Raw genomic sequence first — 26983 nt, forward strand, 5'->3', positions numbered from 1 at the left:
GTATGGACTCATGATTGAGTGGCCATTCTGTGCAGTTACTAGATTATAGAAATGAAATTGTATGGATGTATCCCAATTATTAGTGCATCAAAAACCATGAGATCTTTGTTTTTCATTTCTTTATTACATATGGACCTTTAAGAAACATATACCATCAGATATACCACTATTCAGTAAAAATCTATTCTAGTTTTAGGCAGCATACATGTCACAAACTATTTTATTTCTAGACTCTAAGACTTTACCAAGGGATTTATCAAAAAAGGTAGGCTCTGGCCTGTGAGATCCTGAGCCTTGAGGTTTTAAATGTTCTGATCACTGTAAAACAATTTCAAGTGGGTGAACTGAACTGGGCTAGTCATGTGCAAGTTACACAGTCCACTGCAGGGATTGCCTGCTCCACAAGTTCTGTGATCTAGGCTGTCTTTGGAAAACCTGGTACAAAAGTATGCTTTGTTCCTCTGTCCACTAAGGATGGGTTTTCCAGAATATGCCCACTACGAGAATGGAAAGCAGCAGAGCTAATGTGCATGTGCTGGCTCACTCTAACAACGATCTCACACCAGCACCACTCAGCTGTGGAGACCATTTCCAAAGCAGTATGGTCTATGTGCAGCTAGTTGCAGGCTCTGATCCACCCTGATGCAACCCTTGGTACTTGACTGAGTAGGAATAAAAAGGGTCAGTGGACGAACACATACTCACACATGAGTGTTTCACAGAAGGTTCTCCGCACAAGTGCATGAGAGGGGCTCAGGATGGGGCTGGGCGGCTTTGGTGAGCACCCAAGTGAACTGTGGAAGGCATGTGTAAGGTAGATTCTGCAGCATCAAAGGAAAGTCTCTAAAGAGGTGGAGTTTTCCCAATTCACCTAGATTCGGAGGCTTTCAGAAGCTGAGCGCTAACAAGAACCAAAGGAAAGAGCTGCCTTCCCAAAGCTAAGGAAGGCGAGAGACTGCCGTGAGGCCCGTGATGTTCATAATCAAAAGCCTTTGGTGGTGTGCTATGGACAAGAAAAAACTAGTACACAGACCACAGAACACCATTAAAACCAAAAACAACATTTTTCATTAAAAAAGTGTCTAGGACGCATGAAACCAGGCAACCTTCACGCCTTCTTCTCGTCCCCGGGCACGGGCTCTGCGGGCGGCTCCTCCGCGGCCGCGCCGTTGCTCTCGGAGCCCGTGCTGCTGTCACTGGTCCCCTCTTCGGCCGTGCTGTCAGCGCCCTCCTGCCCGCTCTCCTTGTCCTCAGGGGTGCACGCGCCTTCCTCACCATGCTGCTGGCTCTCTGTTGCTTCTTCAAGGTGAGCCTCCTCTGTTAATCACACATTTGCCACTGTTAGTTCCAAGACAAACATTCACCCTGAGTATGATGATGGCCTACAAATAGGCTGCCGAGTATGCTCCTTCCTTGCCACAAACGGCTATTACTTTAAGCACCTGAAATGGGCCAGTATGACTGAAGAGTTTTAAGATACCTGGGACAATAAAGCTCATAAAAATCTTAGTTTGAGGGCTGGAGAGATGGCTCAGTGGTTAAGGTGCTTGCCTGCAAAGCAGAAGGACCCAGGCTCGATTCCCCAGGACCCACATAAAGCCAGATGCAGAAGGTGGCACATATATCTGGAGTTCATTTGCAGTGGCTAAAGCCCTGGAATGCCCATTCTCTCTCTCTCAAATAAGTTTTTTTTAAAATCTTTTTTTAAAATACTTTTTTTTGTTCATTTTTTATTTATTTATTTGAGAGCGACAGACACAGAGAGAAAGACAGATAGAGGGAGAGAGAGAGAATGGGCACGCCAGGGCTTCCAGTGCTGCAAACGAACTCCAGACGCGTGCGCCCCCTTGTGCATCTGGCTAACGTGGAACCTGGGGAACCGAGCCTCGAACCGGTGTCCTTAGACTTCACAGGCAAGCGCTTAACCGCTAAGCCATCTCTCCAGCCCAGTTTTTTTTTAATCTTATTTGGGGGATGGAAAGATTGTTCAGTGGTTAAGGGTACTTGCTTGCCAAATCCTGATGCCCTGAGTTTGATTCCACAATACCCTTATAAGCCAGATGTACAAGGTGGCACATGCGTTTGGAGTTCATTTGTAGTGGCGGGAGGCCCTGGTATGCCCATAGTCACTCACTCTGTCTGTCTCTCTCTCTCAAATAAATAAATAAAAATATATTTAAAAATCTTGTGAGGCAGAGGTAGGACAATCACTGTGAGTTCCAGGCTACCCTGAGACTACATAGTGAATTCCAGGTCAGCCTGGGCTAGAGTGAAACCCTACCTTGGAAAATAAAAAACAAAAACAAAATTTAAAAAATCTGAATTTTAGCTATAGATTTACAAAATTTAAATACACAGCAGGGCTGGAGAGATGGCTTAGCAGTTAAGCGCTTGCCTGTGAAGCCTAAGGACTCCGGTTCGAGGCTTGATTCCCCAGGACCCATGTTAGCCAGATGCACAAGGGGGCACACACATCTGGAATTCATCTGCAGTGGCTGGAAGCCCTGGCGCACCCATTCTCTCTCTCTGCCTTGTTCTGTCTGTCGCTCTCAAATAAATAAATAAAAATAAACAACAACAACAAAAATACACAGCAAACATTTCTGATGAAAATTTAGCTTTGGAATTAAGAAATACCGAGGGATGGCTTAGTGGTTCAGGCCTTTTCCTGCAAAGCCAAAGGATCCAGGTTCGATTCCCCAGGACTCATGTAAGCCAGATACACACGGAGGCACGTGTGCCTGGAGTTTGTGTGCAGTGGCAGGTGCCCTGGCACACCTATACTCACTTTTTCTGTTTCTCCCTCTCTATAAGTAAATAAATTAAAAAAAATTTAGGGCTGGAGAGATGGCTTAGCGGTTAAGTGCTTGCCTGTGAAGCCTAAGGACCCCAGTTCGAGGCTCGGTTCCCCAGGTCCCACGTTAGCCAGATGCAAAGGGGGGGCGCACGCGTCTGGAGTTCATTTGCAGAGGCTGGAAGCCCTGGCGCGCCCATTCTCTCTCTCTCTCCCTCTATTTGTCTTTCTCTCTGTCTGTCACTCTCAAATAAATAAATAAAAAATTAAAAAAAAATTTAAAGATTTTTTTCATTTTTTTTTGTTTATTATTATTTATTTATTTGACAGCAACAGAGAGAGTAAGAGAGAAAATGGGCATGCCAGGACCTCCAGCCACTACAAATGAACCCCAGATGCATGTGCCAACTTGTACATCTGGCTTATGTGGGTCCTGGGAAATCGAGCCTTGATCTGGGGTCTTTAGGCTTCACAGGCAAGCACCTCCAGCCCTAAAAAAAAATTTAAAAAAAGGAAATGCCATAAAAATAAAATACACACTGGATTTCAAAGATTTACTATGTAAAAAGGAATGTAAGAAAGCTTATGATTCAGAAAATGCTGATTACATGTTGAAATAAATCTACCAAACCAGGGACAGTGATGTCACTTAGGAGGATGAGGGTGGAGGACATGAACTCAGGACTTTTGAGTCAGCTTGAGCAGCTTAGCAAGATCCTACCTTCAACATACAAAAATGCATGTGTGGAAAATAAAATAAGATGTTCTGGTGAAAGTCATGCTGGGCTATTTTCTTCAAGAAGTTAAGAGCATCCTAGCACTTGGGAGGCAGAGGTAGGAGGATTGCCATGAGTTCGAGGCCACCCTGAGACTACATAGTGAATTCCAGGTCAGCCTGGGCTAGAATGAGACTCTACCCCCACTCCCCCCAAAAAGAGAAGTTAAGAGCACAAGGTTTTTGCATGAACTCTCAAACAGTTTTCAATTTTCTTCTTTTCCTGAATATAACACCCATATGCTGTAAGAACAGATCAGATTCCACTCAAAGACGAAATAGAGACAAAGGACTAAGCAGACAGTTGCAAAATGAGCAAAGAACCCTACCCTGATTCTCAAGCACTGGCCTTAACCACAAAGATGGGCTCATCTTCTAAACCTAAGACAAAAACATGCTCATAAAAACAGAAAGAAGCCTAGATAATGAAACTTAACATTAAGTGTCCGAAATGATGATCTGCTGAGGGAAGTTTGTAGGAATACCTGGTAAAGATACTGGTATTCCACTAAATGCCTTCTAAGTGGTGGCTGTTTGAATACACTATGTCCCTTCCACTTCTTGTAATGACGGTCCAGGAGCCTCTGCTGGTCTTCTCATCACTACTTTCAGCTTACTCCCGCTTACTCAACGCACAAGGCAAGGTCAAATAGAGCCAGAGGCAAAGTGAGCTCAAAATTCCAAGAATAATAAGTTTAATCAGTATTTTATATGTTTTATATGTGGCCTCTGGAGTGCTGGGATTAAAGGCATCCATCACTATGCCTAGAGACTTTTTTCTTTTCTTTCTTTCTTTCTAGTTTCTTTTTTTTTTTTTTAATACCTTGAAAGATGCTTTTATTCAGGAAAATCAGTACATTTAAAAGCAAGTTTTGCTGGGCATGGTGGCACATACCTTTAATTCCAGCACTCAGAAGGCTAACTCAGGAGGTTTACTGTGAGTTTGAGGCCAGCCTGAGGCTACAGAGTGAGTTCCAGGTCAGACTGGTCTAGAGTAAAACACTACCTCAAAAAACAAAAACAAACAAACAAAACCAAATAAATAAACCAAGTTCTGGGCTGGGGAAGTGGCTCAGCTATTAAAAGCACTTACTTGCAAAGTTTGCCAGCCTGGGTTCAATTCCCAAGTACACATGTGAAGCCAGATACAAAGTGGTGCATGTGCCTGGCGTCTGTTTGCGTGCCAAAAGACCCTGACACACCACACTCACATACACATAAAATTTAAAAAAAGAAAAAAATGAGTAAGTTTTTCTAGACTGGGTCAGCAATCCTGCAAAGGCCTAGATAGTCAAGTTCAGGCTTTGTGGGCAAGCAATCTTTGCTGCAAGTGCTCAAGGACACCACTGCCCCCAAACAGCCACATGTAGTATGTGAACAGGTGGATGTGGCCATGTTCCAGTAAGACTTTATCTACAAAAAGATGGAAGACAGGATTTAATGCTATCCTAGGACACCCAAAGTAATAACAGTAGCAACAAAGGTTAAAATATGGCAGGTTAGTACCATGTTTAATCCACAATCAGAAGGCACTCACAGAGGCAGGTACTAGAATCCTTCCAAATGAACAAGGCAGATCAAGATTCTTGCCTGAGGTCACAGTGCCAGCCGGTGGGGAAGCGCACTGAACCCGAGCTGCCTCACTCCAGAGCCCATGGCCTTCGCCAGCACAGCAACTACTTCACCTTCTCCGGCCAGGGAGCAACGCACATCTGCCTGCGCACAACCAAGGTGCTGCAAAGCAAGCTGACCACAGTGCGCCACCGCTCACAGCAATGCAACACAGACTGCGATTTGGAGAGGCTAACTCAAGAGCAAGAGGAGCTCTGAAAAGCATTCTGAAGGAAAACTCAACATTTTGCTACCAAGGGCCTTGGTGTCTCCAGCAGCAGTTACCTGTCTCCATGGGAACGCTCTCCTCGTCCTTCTTCTCCTCGGCTTTATTTGCCGCTTGCTCTTCCTCAGGGGCGACGCTGCCTTGGCTGCGCTCAGCTTGCTCTGCCGCCTCCTTCTCCCTCTCTTCCTGCCTTTTGCGGGCCTGCTCCTCTGCCTGTGCAATTTCAGCTGCAATTTTCTCCATATCTACTTCTACCTTCAGACCGCATAACTAGTAGTCAGAGAAAATTAAACTCTTTTAGCAATGCTTTTCTTATGATCTTTGAACCAGATCAGTTGTTTAAACGTAGGTTTCAGCTGAGCAGGGCTATCTGTACATGCCTATAACCTCAGTCCTGTGGGCGACAGAGACCAGAGAATGGCTAGGGCTTGCTCACTGAAAACATGAAGCCTCTGGGTTGAGGGAGAGACTATGTCTCAAGGAACTACGCAGTAAGTGATATAGGAGGGCTCCTGAAGTTCTCTGGCCTCTGCATGTGTGCATGCCCACAAACAAACAAATGCATGAGCACAAGAGGGTTTCCTTGCCTATAGAATATTTAGGAAAAAACAAAGTAGTTCTAGTCTTCCCTGCAACTGCTTCCAAGACAAAACAGGCGCTCTAGCAGCCAGAGCATCAAATATCCCACAGGGCTGGGGAGGCAATTCTGAGGATTGGATTATACACAATGCTCTCAATTTATATTTTGGGCTACCAAACATGAGATTTACTTGTTTGAATACAAAGTACATATTGTAAATTGCACCTAAGGAAAACAATGGATAAATAAATCACAATAAGGTGAAAAGAATTCGTGACTACACAGGAGTTTAAATGAACGTACTGGAAGGCTTTAGCATCTGTGGGCTTAGTATGTGTGCATTACATGATATCATAAATTTTTCCAGAAAATGGGAATTTCATAAAGACAGTACAGGTTACACAGTGAAGTTGGCCCTGTTTCAAAGGGAACACTAACAGAAGCACAGGCTGGGACAGAAGTATTAACACATGGAATGGATACCCTTTTAAGTTCGTTGTTAAAGGAATCCGTGCTCTCCAGAAATTTCCTCTTCTTTTCCTGGTGTCGTTCCTCTATTTGAAGCAGTTCGGCTTCAAGTTTCCGCTGTAAGATGCAGGACAGCACCAGGTTAGAGAATTATGCATTTCTTCTGACGCACATGTCAAGCACAAAATATGGGTCATTTTGTAATGCAGCATGGAGGGATGATGATGATTAATATGTTAAAGAACAATTTCTTTGGGAAAAAAAGCACTTTATAGTAATGAAGTAAAGGCTAATGGGTGCCTCAAAACTATTTAGTTCATATGTATTTCTTAATAGATAGCCAACAAACTCCAGATGCATACTCCACTTTGTGATTTTGGCTTTTCTGAGTACTAAGAAACTGAATCTGGGCCAGCAGGCTTTGCAAGCAAGTGCCTTTAACTGTTAAGCCATCTCTCCAGCCCCCAGGTAAGACTTTTCATTACAAGGCTGTTACAATTTTTAGTGACAAACTTACTAAACTTTTGGCATTACCCTTTCTCAAATCAGCAGGTGACAGTGAAAACATTTCAGTCTACGTAGGCATGATTTAAGAGTCATGACACCTGGGATGTGTGGTACAGACCTGTTTCATTATAATAAAGGTCTTGTGACTTTACCTGATGAACCATTAAGGACTGGACTTGTCGCTTAAGAACCTGCATTCTAGCTGTTGTGACAACAGACCGAACATCTGGCACCACACTCTCACTGAGGATCTCACTGATGAGGCGGTGGTTCCTCTGGAAACGGGCGGTGGCTGTATGCTTCATTGAGAAACCATCGTCATAGTCTGGAATAAAGGACATTTTCTGGAAATTAGGAGTGTGCAATCGTGACAATTAATTATGAAGGAAGTGTGGCACCACTGGCCAAGCACGCGGGAACCTGGCAGGCCACAGTGAGAACCACACCGACTCAGCATGTGCTCACAGGCTAGAGCACTGTCCCCAAAGCTGTTGAGGAGGGATGTGTGTCTGAGGTTTGGCTGCAACAAATGACATTTAACCATGTTTCTATTGGCCTTGGAATCCACTGTGAAGGCTGCATGTGCTGTGGAAATTGAAATTCTGAAGAATGTTTCCCTCTCCTGGCAGTGATGCTGGTGAACATGTAACTGGTTGGTGTCTTTGTCATTACAGTTATTTACAATTAATGAAAACATCCACTTGGAAAATTAACTTACTACTGCTGAAAAAACATCCTTGAGCAATATTCACTTTCCTGGCAAGCACTGACATTTTATTTTTTGGTGTGTGTGTGTGCTTATGTGTGTGGCTGTGGGTGCACAAGTGTGCACGTGCACATAAAGGCCAGAGATCAATAATCAATGTAGGCATCTTCTTAATCACTATCAATCTTATTTTTTAAACAGATCTCTCACTGACCTTGGGATTAACCAATACGGTTAGACTAGCTAGTCAGCAAGCCTCAAGGAGTTACCTGTCTCCACCTCCCCAGCATCCTGGGGTTATAGGTACACATTGCTGAGCCTGGCTTGTATGTGGGTGCTGGAATTCCTTATGCTTGTGTGGCAAGCACATTACTGACTGAGCTATCTCTCTAGCCTGCACATTGTATTACATTAAAAAAAAAATACAACAAACAAAAAACCCACAAACACCTAAAGCAATCTTGTAGTCCATTTTTTAAAAACTTACTCATTACTATGTGTTACCCAAGTTTGGATACATACAATATGCATTTGGTTATTTATTTTTGGGCTACAGCTTCACTACATAGCCTAGGTTTTCCTCAAACTCATGGTGATCTTCCTGCCTCCATTTCCCAAGTGCTGGGACTACAAGTATACACCAATTTAGCATCTTTTCTTTACATTTATTCATTAATTGAACAAAAAGATTTCCCTTCCAATAAACGTTAAGACAAACTTTGTTGCCGGCACCTCATCCCCTCAGTGTCTCACTGAGGTGGAGGGACTGCTCTGTAAGAAACGCTGAACACAGAGAGGCCTGCTGCTGCATGTGTCTCTGAAGAGCCATTTAAAATCTTCACTAATGCTTCAGGGACAGGTCAGCTTGGGTCCAAAGGAATGCTCAGCATGCCGGCCAGGGTTTCTACAGAAGGTTGTGCATGATATAGATGCCACTGGCCTACAGGCCTTGAATTCTGGGGCCCACAGGCACCAAGATAAGACATCCCATGCCTCTTCCTTGCTCTGTGTTTATCGACACCCAACCTTGGAGTGTTCTCCCATCAGCCCAGCCCAGCTCAGCTCAGCTCACCTTAAGTATGACCCTAGGTGGGGTGGATTTTGATCACTTTTAATTCACTTCCCCCAATGTTTGAAAGTACTAATGTATTAAGACTTCTCCCTCTGATTTCTTTGCATGGTCCCATGTCCATGAGTTCTGTTCCCAGCAATAAGAGAACTTTGGAGCAGCCTTCACTGTCTTGTGACATTCTGATAGCCCTCAGACAGGAAGTCAGCAGTTAATTCCCTCACACAGGTGGGGCATTTTTTTGGATGTTTCTACTTCAAGTCCTCCTAAAGAGTAAAGGGCAAAGTATAAAACCATTCTTTTTTTCTTTTTCTTCCCTGAGGTAGGGTCTTTCTCTAGCCCAGGCTAGAGAAATTCCAGGCTGTCCTGGAATTCACTACATTGTCTCAGGGTGGTCTCAAACTCATGGCAATCCTCCTACCTCTGCCTCCTGAGTGCTGGATTAAAGGCGTGCATTACCACGCCCAGAATAAAGCTCTTCTTTTTTTTTTTTTTTTAATTTATTCGAGAGTGACAGAGAAAGAAGGAGATAGAGATAGAGAGACAGAGAGAGAGAGAATGGGCATGCCAGGGCCTCCAGCCAGTGCAAGTGAACTCCAGATGTGTGCACCCCTTGTGCATCTGGCTAACATGGGTCCTGGGGAATTGAGCCTTGAATCAGGGTCCTTAGGCTTCACAGGCAAGCGCTTAACCACTAAGCCATCTCTCCAACCCAAGCTATTCTTTATTTTATTTTATTTTTATTTATTTATTTGAGAGTGACAGATAAAGAAAGAGGCAGAGAGAGAGAGAGAGAGAGAAAGAAAGAGAGAATGGGCATGCTAGGGCCCCCAGCCACTGCAAAGGAACTCCAGATGTGTGCGCCCCCTTGTGCATCTGGCTAACATGGGTCCTGGGGAATCAAGCCTCGAACTGGGGTCCTTAAGCTTCACAGGCAAGCGTTTTAACCGCTAAGCCATCTCTCCAGCCCCCAAGCTATTCTTACACTAGCATCTTAATTATTATATCCTATCTCACTAGCGGACAGAAGTCTTTCAAGCTCAGAAACAAAACAGAGAGGAGTTTTGAGATGCTGAGTGTCTCCAGTCCTCAAGCTCATGCTGTAAACTTACTCATCTGCATACACGCCTGCTCTGTAGGTTCTAGCCTTTCTCCTCTTGTACAAATAAACCAATTAAATTAAATCCTCTCAATTAAAAGACCTGCTTGTCTATTTGTATGTGGAATGTAGAGGCCAGAGTAGGATGTCAGTGCTTTCCTCTGCCACTCATCTGCATGCTTCCTTTAGACAGAATGTCTTACAGAACCTGGAGTGCCATGCTTTGGTCAGATTGGCTGGTCAGTGAGCCCTGGAGTCTCTGGTCTCCACTCCCCCAAGACTAGAGTTTGAAGCATGTATGGCCATGCCACTATTTAGAAAGGTACCAGGGAAGGAACTCTTTCTATTATTCATTCCATCTGAGTATTTGAAATCTGAATATGTATCTTCAGCACTGCAAACACTACTTAAAACTCAATATGTTGTATTCTTTATATTATTTCATTCTATTGTCTTAAAAGAACATGTGTTACTATCCCAGCCCATTCCCTCACAAGTCACTTTGGTTCTTCCTCCTACTCAGCTCAATGAATTTACGTGTTTGGTGTTATTACTGTCTTCTTGCTATCTGTCTGAAAATGCTTATGAGCCTCCTCTTACATGTCACAAATGTGGGATCATAAACTATATTCTTGATCTTTGTGGCTGGTAGCTACAGCTTTCAACCTTTTCTGAAGTGTAGCAGTGCACAGAGAGAGGTAAGTACTTAACAGCACGATAGATGTGTGTGTGGTGTGCTCCTAGCCGGGGGAGAGAGAGGATGAGTGCGCCAGGGCCTCCAGCCACTGCAGACGAACTCCAGATGCGTGCGCCCCCTTGTGTATCTGGCTAATGTGGGTCCTGGAGAATCGAGTCTCAAACCAGGGTCCTTAGGCTTCACAGGCAAGCGCTTAACCGCTAAGCCATCTCTCCAGCCCAGGTATTCAACTTTAAGTCCCAATTGTGACTCAAAAATCACGCATTCTGGTGGAGTACAGTGAGTAGTGTGTGTTGGCTCATGCTTGTATCCCAGTGCCTGGGAGGTTGAGGCAGGAGGATCATGTGACTTTGAGGCCAGCCTAAGCAATCTATCTTGAAAAAGCAAATCATGTTCTGAGTACAAAGATTTTGATAAGCAATAAATGAAGCTTCTACTACTTTCTACAATGCAAAGGATAGTTTTCTCATGGGATAGTCATATAGAAGTCTTATTGAAGGGCTGGAGAGATGGCTTTGGGGTTAAGGCGTTTGCCTGCAAAGCCAAAGGACTTAGATTCAATTCTCCAGGACCCATGTAAGACAGATGCACAAGGTGGCACATGTGTCTGGAGTTCATTTGCAGCGCCTAGAGGTCCTGGTGCACCCATTCTCTCCCACTCTCACTCAAAGAAAATAAAATAATAAAAAAGCTTTTTTATTAGACATAACTTAAAAATTAAGACAAGTCTCCTGTTTTAACTCAGAGAAAACAAAATCCTGTTTTCTTCCACTTACCATCCGGATCCTCAGCAGGCTGGATGCTCATGTAAGGTTCTCCTTTCTCCATGCGAGACTGTCGCTGTCGGCTTTCTTCCTCTAACGCAGCTTCTGCACGACTTTTTGCATTGATGTAAGCAAGGTACGCGGGGGAATTGTGATAGGCCTTCATGGATTCATTGTATTCTATCTGAAAGTCAAGGGTTCTGGTTTTATAATTAATGTTTTGCAGGTTACAGAGTATACTTATCTCATCTGAATATCAGAGGGTGATAGTGTCATGACCATTAGCTCTTATTTATGAATAAGGAATCTGAGATCTGAGAAATGAATGCTCAGTGGACAGAGCTTCAGTGCTGCCTCAGGTTTCTGATAAATTTTTTTATAAATAATAAACCGAAGTTGATACACTTTAGACCATATCCAAACCAATATTGACCCTTACCTTTTCTGCTTCGTATTCGTTTAAATATTCTTGTTTTTCTTCATCAGTGAGATCTCGCCACATGCCACCAATAATCTTGCCAATCTCCCACAATTTTAGATCAGGATTGGAAGCCTTTACTTGGTCCCAGACCTTAAATAGGAAATAGGTGAAATTTTAATATTGATGCCAAAGTTTAAAAAAATCAATTGCAAGTACTCTTTAATATGGGACCTTTTAGATAAAAACACAAGCAGATAAGACAATATCAAATTCCACTGTACCCACCAGCCTTCCTCAACTGTCTACAGCTGGCTTATCAAGTTTTGTCTTTACTCCAATGGATTATTTTAAGGTAGATCTCAGACATACCACTTCCCTCATAAATACTTCAATCTGATAAACCAAAGACATATTTTAATCATTTTAGACACTTAATATGAATTAACTAATAACCTAGTCTATGTCTCTAAAAGTTACGTGAATTTAGAAGGAAAGAATGGCACCACACCATAAAATATACATAACAACTATGATAAAAAATTTTTGGGCTGGGGAGATGGCTCAGTGGTTAAAAGTGCTTGTATGCAAAGCCTGCTGACCCAGGTTCAATTCTCCACATAAAGCAAGATGCAGAAAATGGCACATACACCTGGAGTTCATTTGCAGTGGCAAGAAGCCATGGCACACTCATTTTCTCTTTCTCTGATCACAAAAATAAAAATATTTAAAAACTTTGAGATGTATAAACAATGGTTAAAATGCTCTTCTGTTCAGTAATGGTATTGGTTATACATACATTGCTTGAAACAGCATCTCATTTATTCCAAGACTAGCCTGGAACTTGCTATGTAGCTGAGGACGAACTTGAACTTCTAACCCTCTTGCCTCTACCCCTCAAATGCTGTGCATCACCATGCCCAGCTTTAAGATACTGATATTATATTTCATTTCAAGTTAACTTAGATTCATCACCAAAAAAGTAAGAGGGAAGTATAAAGAAAATACAAAATAATTATAAGCCTACTGTTCAGAGATAATCACTTTGTTCTAGGCTGCCCCTTAAGAGAACATAGTGAATAAGCAAATAAAAAATAATATCAATTTACCTTGTGGTATTAGACACTGAACCTGAGGCCTATGCTAGGCACATGTTCTACCACTGAGCTATATGCCCAGATTTATCATTTTTCTAAAAATAAAATAGTAACATATAGTCTTGAATCCCTTTTCCACTTTACATTACTTTCATAGCTACAGAACATTCTGTTTAAAGGACTGTAACAGCTAATTTAATGATGCTCCTCTTGTATCTTAGTTCTAGAATTCTGAAATCAGAATAGTGTTCTTTAAAAATTACAAGTTTTTCATCCTCCTCCTGAATATGTAGTGGAAAGATGCCAAGCCAGCTGGGAAGTGTGCGTGTGGCTGGCGAGAAGGGTGTAGTCCTCTGTGGTGCCTACCTTTCTGCTGTACCTCATGTAGGGCATCAGCGGCTTATCTGGTGGCTTTGGGGGTTTTGGGATCGTAATACCAGAAGATGCCTACAAAACAGGGAGAGATGCTCATTACTCATCTGTAAGGAATTCACCGGCAACCTGAAAAGAAAATCCCTTTAAAAAATGCTAATGCGCCTTTCTTCTACTCGTCCATGGACACAAAATTCCTATATTTTCTTCATGGAAAATAGCTATCACTGCAAATTCAGAAATGTTTATAGCAAAAGAAAATGACTTTAAGCACACAAGTTTTAATGTATTACGAAGCAGTTCATTGCCACTGCTTGACAACCTTGCTGCAAAAACAAAGTATTATACCACAATCCATACATTGCAAATATATGACAGATTACACATCTCACATTTAGGACATTACCTGGCACCCTTTATTTTGCTCAAGGGCCATTCTGCATACAGTCTACACGTGATCACCACAGAAGACTCTGAACACTTAACACTTACCATACTCACACTGTCTGTAGGGACACCTGGATCTATTGGTACCATGTCAGAAATGCAGCTCCCTACAAACAACACAAAGACTACCTCCTGGGTTCAAATAACCAACAAGAAAAAGGGACATAACTAGAAAGAAAATACCTATTTTCTTTGTAAATAAAGGTTTTATTTCTCTACAAGGTTCATGTTATCTAGTAGTACCACTGTGTTTTAGGTAGGGTCTTACTCTAGGCCAGGCTCACCTCTAGCTCACAGCGGTCCTCCTACCTCTGCCTCTCAAGTGCTGGGATTAAAGGTGTGCATCACCACTCCCAGCTAGTAGTGCTTTTCTTTCTTTTTTTTTTTTTTTGTATTTTTGTGGTCCTGGGGACCAAACACAGGTTCTTGCTAGACAAGTACTTTACCACAAATACAATCCTAGCACCAGTGGCTTTCTTAAAGGAGGATTAGGAAATGTGAATTAAAGCCATAATTTTCTTTTTCCTCAGTCCTAATCACAGCATAGGAGCAAACAAGCTTCCTAGGCATAGAGCACTGGCAGACATGAGGTATGAATATGATTTTTTGAGCTCTTATATTAAGAAACTCCATTCTATTAGCAACATTTGGCTCGGTAGAAGAGAAATAAGGAAAAGATGGGACATACAGGAAAAGGAAAGTATAAGAGGGGGAGGAGTCAAAATAGTTCAAAACGATAAGGAAGCAGGTAAGGCTGGAGTGGTGGTGCTCTTCTTTAACCTAGCACTTGGATGTAGGAGGCTGAGGTAGGAAGACTGCCATGGGTTTGAGGCCAGCCTCTACAGAGTGGGTTCTAGGCTAGCCTGGACTACAATGAGATTCTATTTTAAAACACACACACACACACACACACAGAAAAGAAAGATAGATAACAAAGAAAGTAAAAAAGGAAGGAATAAGACAGCTAAGTGACTAGGCTCATATATGGGGTGAGATATAGAAAGGAGACACCTGATGACCTATGACAGATGCACCAGATAAATCTACCACTCCAAGAGCACCTGATTCTGAACTTTTGTCTCCTCTTTATATTACTACATTTGATGAGAGAGTAAAGTAAGAAGAATCAGGGACCAATCACACTTCATTTCCCCTCCTTGCCACCCCAGAGGAAAGAATGCTTGTTTTACTCTAATTTACACAGTGGGAAATCCTTATTGGATTTTAGTCTCTTCTCCTTCTGTTGCTGCTGTGACCCATGCAGACATAGCTGGTTTTAGCCAGCAGTGGGTGATAGGGGGTGGAATTGATAGTGGTGAAGAAAGCAGCCAATCAGGGGAGACTGCATCAGGGTTTAGAGCAGTTCTAAGAAGTCTAAGTCCCATAGGGCTAACTTTATATCATGGTTTCACAGGAAGACACACACAAGCCCGATTCTCCATACAGCAAGTTACCAGAAAACATTCAACTCGTACTCCATACAAACCTTTAGAACACAATGTAGGTTACAAATAAAGTTGAAATTGTGCCATAATGAAAGGGGTCAAAACACTGCTAAAAATCTTTTAAAAAATTAAAGTGGTAAAAAAAAAAAACAACTAACATGTCTATGCTTTTAAGCTTTAGGTATTAATTACAGCACTTTAAAAACAAAGCATAATATTTCCTTGATATTTTCTAATGAATCATATGGATCTGCTAGTTCCTTTTTCTCCCAAATAAAAACACACAAATCACACTGAATTCATATATCATTACACTGACCAATTTATAAATAATAATTAAAAAAACCACCAACATATTACTGTACCCTGAACTCCCTTTTGGGGATCCTAAAGAACTTTACTGGGGCTGGAGAGATTGCTTGGCGGTTAAGGCGCTTGCCTGCGAAGCCTAAGGGCTCGGGTTTGATTCTCCAGGTCCCATGTAAGTCAGATGCACATGCATCTGGAATTCATTTGCAGTGGCTATAGGCCCTGGCACACCCGTCCTCTCTCCCTCTCTCTGTCTCTAATAAGTAAATAAAAATAAAAACTTTTAGGAAAAAAAAGAATTTTATCATTATACCTCCTCAGTTTGTCTAACATCTCAGACATCTTTCTACAATGTCTTAAACTATTTCTTTACTAAGAAAAAAAGTTTGCACCCAGCACACTTTAACCTCCTCAGCATCACTTAGAAACGATCACAGCCTTGCTTTCATGTCCTCAGGAACATGAAAAACTGCAGCTGGAATTCTACAAAGGGGGTAAGCTTCTTGAGTGCCGTGGGGATGACCACCCTCCTACAGCACAAATCCCACTGGTCCTAATTTCCTGCTTCCACACTGCAGTGAGTTGGGGATGGGGAGACAAGTAATTAGGTTTGTTAAAACTGTGTTTATCTAAGAGTTAAGTCCCAGCAAATCTATGAATAAAGTTCATGATCGTTCTGAAGTTTATCTTGGATACCAAGAGGTTTTTTGTTCTTTCTCTGTAAAGTAAAGGGTGTTTTCCTTCTAGGATATATTTCCATGAAGTACACTTTTTTTATTTGTCTTGATCTTTTTGGACGACTGTATTTAAGAAAATGTGAGCCATCATCTGTAAAGAAGTGACCAGAGTGAATTCCCCTAAAGCTATGCTCAGCACTCTAAGGTCTCAATCAGCTACTAAGCTCTTCTTACCTGAAACTACCCACGTGCACTGGAGTCCTCAAAGAAACCCAATTTCTGGGCTGGAGAGATGGCTTAGTGGTTAAGCGCTTGCCTGTGAAGCCTAAGGACCCCAGTTCGAGGTTCAGTTCCCCAGGTCCCATGTTAGCCAGATGCACAAGGGGGCGCACGCGTCTGGAGTTCGTTTGCAGAGGCTGGAGGCCCTGGCGCGCCCATTCTCTCTCTCTCCCCCTATCTGTCTTTCTCTCTGTGTCTGTCGCTCTCAAATAAATAAATAATTAGTTTAAAAACAAAACAAAAAAAAAAAAGAAACCCAATTTCTGTGTACTGGAAGCTCCTCCACAGAGCTTCACAGAATCATTTTATCAAGTCATTATGGTAATTTAAATTTACTCTTTTTTTTCTTTGCTTTTTGAAGCTCTTACTCTAGCCCAGGCTAACCTAGAACTCACAGCAATCCTCCTACCTCAGCACCCCCGAGTGCTAGGATTAAAGGAGTGTGCACTATGCCTGGCGTCACTATGGCAATTTAGATCCCTTTGACCAAAGTAGCACATAATTGGGGTCATCCTGGATTTTTTTTTTTTTTTCAAGGTAGGGTCTCTTTCTAGTCCAGGCTGACTTGGAATTCACTATGTAGTCTCAGGGTGGTCTTGAACTCACAGCAATCCTCCTACCTCTGCCTCCCAAGTGCTGGGATTAAAGGTGTGTGCCACCATGCCTGGCTTGAATGATCTCATTTTATCAAGAGAGGAACCCAATAGCTACATCTGAATTAAGAACACAATGTTTACAAAAATCAAAACCCAATCTAGTAATACAGTTACTTTCATTAATATAATCAAGAGCTGACTGTACATAGCTATGAAAAATAATCATCGTTTTTTATCCATGAATAAATTTCTACATTAGTATGAATGATCCAAACTGATCAGCGTGCTGTTTTGAATTACAAATGTTATCATTTCATAACCTTGCCACCTATCACACTTGTGAAACAATACCGTTTGGGCCAAGGAAAAACATGATACTGATGCACATAAAAACCATGTGCATTGTGAGATGCATACACAAACACACTTCATCAGGACTCTTCAAATATCATGAAATATGCATGGCACATACTTGATATGCTTATGGAATACAAATTATGCAGAAACAATGAAAAATTTAGACAAACAAAACCTATCAAGCTAAGCAGTGTGCTTACCAAGATAGACATACAACTGAGTTACATGCTTTCAGCTCTAGCTTGACTACAGGGTGAGAGGGTTTTCTGAAGTTACATAAATTGAAGGCACTTAGTTATTACTTATGAATACAGCAAATGAACACCAAACTAAAAAGCTTACAGCCATTCTGAGTTGTATATTTTCTCAGGACACTATATTCCAGTGTATGGAAGTATTTGACTTTTGGATTTATTACCTAAAATTCCTTTGAATTTAAGATAATTTCAAAACAAAAAAACTTTTATGCATACCACCCAATTTTGATTCTTTGAGCACTTAAATTTTAAATCTTTACAACCTTATTTCTGGTGCTATGACTTAGAAATAGACTTCTAATTGTCTCATACTTGAAATTAATTTCATTCAATTTCTATTCTGAAATTATGTGAAGTGACATTAAAGTCTATTTTTTTAACTGGACAGAAATGAGTCTCAGTTAGGTCAATTACTAAATCCAAAAGACAAATAATTAAGTATAAAAATGTGGACTGGCAGGTCAGTCAAAAGCTTCCAGCCCAGAGAAAGGCCGGTCTGAAAGCCCCAGAGTTTACTAAGAAACTAAGTCCCTGAAAGTAATGCCAATTACCTTAGAAAAATGAAAGACACCCTTCATGCCATAATGGGTATTTTAGCCATTAGAATTCTTGGTTTGGCTAAACACAGTATAAGTGTCCACGGCTTTATCCCTACTGACCACCAAACAGAATGTATTTTTCTTTTCTTCCATATACACATCCAGATCACACTATTTTTTTAAGTGTAAGATTGCACAATGAATGCTAAAAGTAGTTGAAAAGCCAGGTTGTTATTATTATTATTCCTTTAAATGGCTGTGCTTCTGATTCAAAGGACCTAACTCTGGAGGAGGCAGTTTTGGTTAATTCCAGTTCTTTGCCGGAGGCTGTAATAGTTGATTCTCCTACCGTGACCCGGCTGTTGGTGCCCGGGTTCCCTCCCAGCCTGTAGTTGTTGTAGGCGAGATGACTGTATGGATTGTATCCCACAAACCCTGGTGTGCTGGGCATTTGCTGATGGAAACAAATGAGACAAAAACACGAATGAGAAATGAGCTCAAACGAGGAAAACACAGAAATGAAAAATGATCTGCATATGGCATGCAAGCAACCTGAATTTAACAAGCCATGATGTGCTGTACTTGCTCTTGTTTGTTGTTGAGGAAACTAGATTTCTTTCACTGAGAAACTCATGTGCAAGTGTTTTTTTTTTTTTTTTTTTTTTTTTTTCCTCCTTTCTTTTGGCAGAGGTCAGGGTTGTTTGTGAGAGTGTGAATATGTATGGCTTGTTTCGGAGGAAAGAAAACACTGCAATGTTTCAACATTCAGGATTACTTTATGGTCAGCAGTATGACAGAACAACTTAGGAATATGTGATGTTTGAGGTAGGAAGGCTTGAAGTATGATAAACTAATCTGAAAACACTACATGCAAAACAAAACATGATTTACTTGACAGTTATGTGGATGCCACCAATGCATTCATTTAATAAAAGCAAATAAAAATAAGAAATGGATCTGCTTTTCAAAGATAGTTTTAAAGAATTTTACACAGTATGATAAATGAGACTCAAATCAGAAAACCAGGAATTATCAATAGGAAACAACATATGTTGGATTCAATGGATGTCACATACATGATTTCAAAACAAAGACTCGTAAGAAATGCATGGATTTCATCCTGGGGCACTATCTGATCTTTTTAACCCAGTCATTTAAAAATAGTCTTTCTCTTCCATCTCTTTGATTCATCTTCCATAGGTAATCACAAACAATTTTTGCATTTAATCTTAATGGGAACTATTTTATTAGTTGACAGGCTTGAACTTTTCACCTCATTTTCTGAAAGGTCATCCTTTCAAAATACATCTGCACAATGCAGCAACAGGATTCTTGTATTTTATGACTTATGTGTGGATATACAAATGGCTCCTATGTAATAGTAGCCTCGTGGTTAATACAATGACATCCAATGTTCATGAAATCAAGGTATAATGCATAAAAAGAATGCAGAGAGACCAAAAATAGGATATTTTACCAAATGAAAGTCTTAACAAGTGACAGTAATGTCATTTTACATGCAATTAACAGTATCTCTTCTGAATTATATGATATATAAAATACATTTAACACAGCCCCACTAAACTTTAACTGTTACAAAATAAGTACCATTTCTAAAACATGCCACTGCACATATCTATAATATCCAAAGAAATTCAAGCAGACAGTAATTTGATACTTTTTAAAAAATAGGTGATCAATTTCTAGCCCATATAGTTAGAAAAGACGCAAATTAGGCATATTTAAGTAGCAAAACACAGATGAACTATTAATGGCAAAAAAGAAGTGTTTATTACGTGGAGTGGTACATTTGAGTGGTGGTGGAGGAGGAGGTGGTGATGGTGGTAAAAGTAATGGAATAAAAAAAAAGAAAGAAACTAGCTCATTTACTACCCATTCTGTTAGATATTCTAATTCCTAGTCTCTATTTTGTGTGAAAATGTGAGATTATAATGATATGTAGGATCACATAATCCCTTCCTATGTATGAAAACTCAGAAGGGGATGCTGGTTTTTGAAATATCTTTATCTCAAAAATAGCAAGTTTATTCTCCAGATTATACTCTGTTAGAGGCAGTATGTCCAACAAAATGATACCTCCAAAAGTGCATATACAATGTGAATCATGGTTCACCATGATGAGGCAGTATCGTAAGAAAACAAGGGAAATACAAAAATTAAAATTAACATATTATAGTTAGACCATTTCCAAAGCTGAAGCACATGGTTATATCTTTGAGGTGAGAATCTCCATTGTTCAACTCAACCTGTATAGTCACAAATTTAATGCCATGGAGATGGTGGAAGGAAATGTTCTTTGATTTAAGAAAGAAAACAAACCAAACACAGGACTTTAAGGTCTCCTGGAATCAACTTTAGAGACTGTATTACATGAAATGAACTGATAATGTATTTTAAAAGCACCTCACAAGGGAAAAACAAATTGATAAATGTAATTAAAACATGCACCTGAGGGAAAGACTAGTTACCTAGTGGAGAAAACAAAATTACACAAAGAACTTATTAGAAGTAAAAAGTAGACTAGCCTGAAGTTTAGGTGGTAGGGGGTATGAAAGGAAGAGCTTGCAGCTATTAAAGAACTAATTTTGAGCTGGGCATGGTGACACATGCTTATAATCTCAGCACGTAGGAGGCTGAGACACAAGGACCACAAGTTTGAGGCTAGCCTGGGCTACATAGAGAGGATCTGTCTTAAACAAAACAAAACAAAACAAAACCCTGACTTTTTTTTAGGCTGTAGTTAAGTGTGTGTGTGTGTGTGTGTGTATGTGTGTGTATTATCTATTAATAAAAAGAAAGCCATTTCATCAAGGCTTGAACACTTACTGTTAAATCTGTATTGTGGGTTGGAGAATTATTTTACGTGCTGATCAAGCTGGGCCAGAGCTTGCTGGGTAAAAATTAGTTCACAATTATCAGATACTTTGAGATCAATTCATAAGCCATAGATACAGTTTATGGAGAATAAAATTCAGTAGCAAGATCTGGCACACAGACAATGAAATCCTTACTTGAGCAGCTTGAAAATAATAGGTTTATGATGTGTAGTTATAGAACTAGGAGTTTTATTTGATTTAATATGAATTTTTTATATATAGCTAAGATTAATTAAAAAAAATTGAGGTGCTGGGCTTGAACCTAGGACCTTACACATGCTAGGCAAGTGCCCTGCCACTGAGCTGCTTTCCCAGCCCTTGTAAATTAGAGAAAAGTGCAACCAGTTGAAGGTTAGGTTAAAAAAAAACCCAAAAAACCAAGAATAATAATAAATAATGCCAGAACAAGCATTTATTTGTCAACTTAACATTCTTAATGGGGAATATTAACAAGAAATAAGTGTTAAGCTTATCACTTATTTCCCATTAAGAAAAAACCAAACAAACAGAGCATAGGAGGCGGAATTTCATAATATTTTTTTGTTTAATGTTGGGGTTGGTTCAAAGTAAGATGAAAAGATTATTTTATTTAGTCAGAAGTGCTGAATTTTAGCTGAATTTTTCATCCTGTGGCTGTGATGACTGAGTGACTGTCATTGGAAGACATCTGGGTTTTTGTATCAAGGCCAGACTTGGCTATTACATTAACAAGAAAATTAAAACTTACTGTTGCAGGAGCTGGGGTGGGAGGTGGGGCATAAGATGGTCTTTCTGTTTGAAAGAAAATAAATAACTTCTTGTAAACAACTGAGATATAATACTATGCAACAAAACTACCAATGGTCCTGTTTTGAAGAAAAAAAAAAGAGAGTATTTTGGAATTCCCATTTGCTAGGGCATTAGTCTCTTATTAACATAGATTGATAAATATAAAAATTGAAACTTACTTGACATTTTGGAAGATTAAGTTCTCAGTTCCTTAAGAATGAATCTGAGACACTAAAATAAAAAAAAGAAAAAAAAGGAAAAAAAAAGAGAATCAAAACTCAGCAAGCATAAGAGAATGTTTTCCTATAGAATAGGGTAATTTAAATGGGTACTTCTGTCCAAAATTACTTCACTGTTAATTGCTAGTAATCAAGCCTTTTGCATATTTTAACTAGTTCTTGTAGGTCATTTTAAATGACAAAAATAAATTACTGGTCTATTTAGAGTAATATTAGAAATGTATTTTTAGGTTTTTGCTTATGATACTAAGTCACGTCTTGTATGGAAAACATTTTGCTGATGCCATGTAAACATTTACTCAGACTGATAAAAAAAAAAAATAATGACAATAGAATGTGATGTATTCTCAGGGTGACCCGACAAGGCCTACCAGATACTGACAACTCACTGCCCAGCAGCTTCACCTGGCTTTTGGGACAACCGTCAAAATCGAGGAGTTTTATTCCTGGAGGCAGCGTAAAAGGTAACTGGCACGATAACAGACTTCATATTCCCTTGTATTGGTAAAATAGTTTTGAGAGACCACGTGGATGATTCTTACTGTTCCTTCATTTATAGCCCAGTCCACAAGTCATCTCAATGGTACTTTCTTGGCAAATTACCTGGGCAGAATTAACCGCTCCTGCACTGAATCCCTACTGTGAAATTTCCGCTTACATTTTAAAACCCTGTCAAAAGGGCTAGATTTTGGGTTGCTAGGGAATAAGGATCATCTCATTTATCACTGTATCCCTCAAACCTAGCTCATAAATTTTGTCCTTATTATCAGTAGCTCACGCTATGAAGACACAAGTGAGCTTGGTTCTTACATCAATATACATTATAAAAGAGACAGGAATTCATTTTTAGTGTACTTCCCTCCAACAACATGGGAAACAAGCACGGATTTTTGGCTTCTATTTTGCATTTTAAGGAAGCACCTCAGTTCATCCATGAATGTTCCAGTGTGGAAACAGTTTATATAAACCCAACATGGGTCTCTCCAGCTCTCCTCAAAGAACAGACCGTAAATAACCTTCCACTCCCTGCTCACATTAAGGGAAGCTGTGGGCACCCAGTAGGCCTTGCTGTGGGGGAGCCTTGACTAAAAACTGCCACCAGGTCCCTGCACCTCCCACTTCACCGTAAATACTTTTCAAATGATTGCAGTCCTTTGCTATGATATGAATTCTATGAGTGGGACTGTGCATGTGTCCACAGAAGATACATCCCTGGGATTTGTTCAATAAATTACCTTTTATACAGGTCATGCGTATGACACGGTCTCACTTAGTCACAACGACCCTACGAGATACATACTTGCTGCCCCCTCCCACCCCCATCCTTCATTTTACAGATGCAGAAACAGTCTCAAGAGTGTTTTTTTTTTGGGGGGGGACTCTGTCTAACGCCATGCGGCCCACAAAGTGCCAGAGCTGGGTTTCGAACCCAGGCCACACCACCGCCTCCGAGTGAGCATTCGCTCCTCACTTAAGCCAGCCGGTGAATCCTCAGGTCATTCACTGAACCAAACGGGGGTGGTGGTGGTGGGGTGGGCGGAGACCCCACCTTCCAGGGGAAGAGGAAGAAGGGGTGCTGGCTGCGGGGGTCACTTGCAGGCCTTGGGCCCTGACAGGGCTTCCTTCAAGGTCCCCGAAAACTGGTCGTGGCGGATGCACTTTTCTGACGACTCCCCACCCCACCCCTAAGCAGCGGGGGGGTACGGAGGGTGGGGTGGAATGTGCATGGATGATGGGTGCTTTGCCAATGTCTGGGGGAGGGGGATTAGACTCGCGGAAGGTGGGGGACACATCGCGCCTCCGAGGAGAGACACCCCCCCCAAACACACACCCCCGGAATGGAGTTTCCCCCGCGACCCTCAGCGCCAAAGTTTAGGCCTCGCGGAGGCCGTGGCGGCCCCAAGCAGCACCCCGCCACGGAAAAGTCGGGGTGCGGGTCCCCAGCCTCCTCCTCCTCCTCGGCGCCGCTCACCGCCCCCGCGACCGGCTCGGGCCCCCGCGCGCTCACTCACCCGCGGGCCGACGGGGGTGGGGGCGAGAGAGGCGCCCGCGGCTCCGGCTCCGCTTCCCTTTGTCCCCGCGCGCCCCGCCCCGCCCGCGCGCCGCCCGGCGGATCGGCGCCCGCACTTTCCACACGCGCGCGGCCGGCGGCGACTCTCCCTCTCGCTCTTTAAAAATGCTCTTCCGCAGCTTCCTCCCAAGTCCTCGGATTTCTTTCTTCCTTTTCTCTTTTTTCTCTTTCTTTCTTTCTTTTTTTTTTTTTTCCTCTCGTTTTGTTTCCTCAAGCCGGGCGCCGATTCGTCACGGCGACGAGGGCGGAGGAGGCCCGAGCGCGCCGGGCCCGGGGCCTGGTGGAGGCGGCGGCGGCGGCGGAGGGAGGTTCCGCGGCCCCCGAGGCTGCGGCGGGGTGGGGAGGTGGTCCCCGTCCCCCTCCCCGGCGTGGGGGACCGTAGACTCGGCCCCGGGCTGCGCTGGCCGCCCGAAGTGTAGCTGGCGCTCGCGCCCGCCGGCCGGCGTCGGCTCCGCGGTACGTCCGGTCCTGGAGCTGCGGCTCCGCCGTGCGCCCTCCGCCGACGGTGGGGGCGGGGAAGGCCCGGCTGACCCGGCCCCTTGGCGGGGGCGGCGGGTGGGGGGAGTCCCTGCCGGCCACGCGCGGAGATCCCCTCCCGTCCCGTCCCCCACTCCCCCGCCCGGCGCGGACGGACTCGGCGGCGAAGCTACACGGAGTCTCGCAATTTTCCCATTTGCTGCTCCAGAGGTTGCTGAGTCCAGAGCCCAGATGTGAACCCACTCTCGCCAGGTCGCGTACCCCTGGGGGGGGGCGGGTATTGGGGGGAAACTCACGTCCCTCCTCCCCAGGATGATCAATTCACCTTTAGACTCCTCTGTCCAGCTCAGGTGTTTTCTTTGTGATGCCCTTCTGGAACTCTCTCCCCCACCCCCTCCCGCCCCGCTCCTCATTTCTTTATAGACTCCCGTGACTCTCTGTATACAATCCTCGGTCTATGAATTTTTCTATGGCACTGTGTCATCTGGGCATCGTTGGAAGGTGACGCAAGCCTAGAGCCAGGCGTCTGCACTAGCCATCTTCACCTTGCCAGTGCTGTTCCATGAAGTGTTACCTTGGGGAGCCCTTCCGGTTTATTCCGGGGCGCTTTACACTAATCAGAGGACGTTGGATCGCCATGAGGAGTGTGAGTGCCATGTGGGCCGCTGTGGCGGGAGAATGAACAGATGAGATCTCAGACGTGTAGCTACCTAAGGACAGGGTTTGGCATTTTGCCGTTAGGACCTATCTTAGTTGTGCCAACACAAACTGGAGCAAAGCCGGGGGAAAGTATGATAACGGCATAGTTTTACCACCTCAAATATTGTCATAAACAGTGATTAGTGAAACTAAAGAGCATATTGGAGAAAATGAATACTAAACGAGAATTTCTCGTATGATAATGTGCAGTCTGGTGCTTGGGGTAATGTGAATGGAATTGGCTTTTTAAATACAAAGCAGGGCTGGACAGATGGCTTAGCAGTTAAGGTGCTTGCCTGCAAAGCCTTAGGACTCAGGTTCGATTCCCAGAACCTAGGTAAGCAAGATGCACATGGTGGCACATGCATCTGGAGTTCGTTTACAGTGGCTAGAGGTCCTGGTGAGCCCATTCTCTCCCCTCCTTAAATAAATAAGTAAATGAGTAATACAAAGCATGAAAAAAGTGAATATAGGAGATGCCAAGCTTCAGCAGAGCTGCCAGATCTTACTGTGGCTTTGCCCAGCAGCTCCTACTTGGTTTCCTCCCTGCCTTCTGGTCTGTGGAGTTACGGGGTTGGAGAGGGACTAGTGCTGGGGAGCTGCTGGTCTTTAGGCACTTCTCTGAATAGGAGCTGCAGGTATTGGGTTTTGGGAATAAAACATGCTATGATAGGAAAGGGCATGGCACAAAAATGGTGAAACGGGAAAGAGATTTAAATGGGATAATGACAACACACTTTTTAAAATCTGTTTTCTCTTCTTCCTCCTTTCTCCTTCTAGGTGCTGGGAATTGAACCTGGGGCCTAGAGCATGTTAAGCAGGGGCTCTACTAAGCTATAACTGCAGTCCCCCTTGAGTATTTTTTTAAACTTTAAAAAATATTTATTTATTAGAGAGGGAGAGAAAAAGAGGGAGACACACACACACACACACAGATAATGGGTGCACCAGGGCCTCTAGCCACTGCAGACAAACTCCAGACACATGTGCCTCCTTGTGCATTTGGCTTATGTGGATACTGGAGAATCGAACCTGAGTCGTTAGGCTTCACAGGCAAGTGCCTTAACTGCTAAGCCATCTTTCCAGCCCTTTCATATGTATTTTATTCAAAGGTAACCTTCAGGTCTCATGACTATTTACCATCAGACTTATTTCCAGCCCTGTGTCTATCCATAGTCTGTACCTTACTTTTTTAAAAAAAAATTTCTGTAGCATGGGTAACCATCAAGCATATTATAGTATGTTTGTGTATATTAGAATGAGAGCTTCTTTGCTAGTGGGGACTTTTGATAACTTAAATGCTGCATAGTACACTTAGATGCTCAATATCTGTGGAATAAGTGAAAGACAATCTCAATTCTTCCTCTACTTAAGATTTTTAAAAATTGGGGGCTGGATTGGGCTGGTGGGATGACTTAGCGGTTAAGGAGTTTGCCTGCAAAGCCAAGGGACCCGGGTTCGGTTCCCCAGGACCCACGGTAGCCAGATGCACAAGGGGGTGCACAGGTCTGCAGTTCATTTGCAGTGGCTGGAGACTCTGGCACGCCCATTCTCTCTCTCTTCCTCTCTCCCTCTTTCTCTGTCAAATAAATAAATAAATAAAATATTTTTAAAAATTGGGGGCTGGAGACATGGTTCAGCAGTTAAAAGTGCTTGCTTGCAAAGCATGGTGGCCCAGGTTTAATTTCCTGTATTCATGTAAAGCTCAACACACAAAGTGGTGCATACATCTGTAGTTATTTC

The 26983-nt window shown here is 42.5% G+C and overlaps 1 protein-coding gene across 4 annotated transcripts; it reads right to left on the minus strand.

Moving 5' to 3' along the window:
• Positions 1-104: 104 nt before the first annotated feature.
• On the minus strand, positions 105-24884 carry Smarce1 (SWI/SNF related, matrix associated, actin dependent regulator of chromatin, subfamily e, member 1). 4 transcript variants are annotated; one of them, XM_045158939.1, is made up of 11 exons: positions 24867-24884; positions 21934-21985; positions 21714-21757; positions 18439-18543; positions 13178-13258; positions 11736-11867; positions 11309-11480; positions 7114-7286; positions 6470-6571; positions 5466-5676; positions 105-1317 (listed from the first exon to the last, which is right to left on the minus strand). In XM_045158939.1, exons 2-11 carry the CDS (start codon positions 21938-21940, stop codon positions 1109-1111), a joined length of 1236 nt encoding a protein of 411 aa, XP_045014874.1. In that variant the 5' UTR covers positions 21941-21985; positions 24867-24884; the 3' UTR covers positions 105-1108. The 4 variants fall into 4 exon arrangements, with proteins under 4 accessions (XP_045014874.1, XP_045014873.1, XP_045014875.1 ...); XM_045158938.1 differs by lacking the exon at positions 24867-24884 and adding an exon at positions 24006-24098; XM_045158940.1 differs by lacking the exons at positions 18439-18543; positions 24867-24884 and adding an exon at positions 24006-24098.
• Positions 24885-26983: the final 2099 nt, after the last annotated feature.

Source organism: Jaculus jaculus, chromosome 9 (assembly GCF_020740685.1).
Source record: "Jaculus jaculus isolate mJacJac1 chromosome 9, mJacJac1.mat.Y.cur, whole genome shotgun sequence".
NCBI classification, from domain to species: Eukaryota; Metazoa; Chordata; class Mammalia; order Rodentia; family Dipodidae; genus Jaculus; species Jaculus jaculus.

Bases quoted from the DNA above. Each gene is read 5' to 3' on its own strand.
- Smarce1 (XM_045158939.1), bottom strand. The intron at 6,572-7,113 runs GTAAAGTCACAA...TGCATCTTACAG, and splicing joins AGTCCTTAATGGTTCATCAG to CGGAAACTTGAAGCCGAACT. The intron at 1,318-5,465 runs GTAACTGCTGCT...TGTGATTAACAG, and splicing joins GAGCGTTCCCATGGAGACAG to AGGAGGCTCACCTTGAAGAA.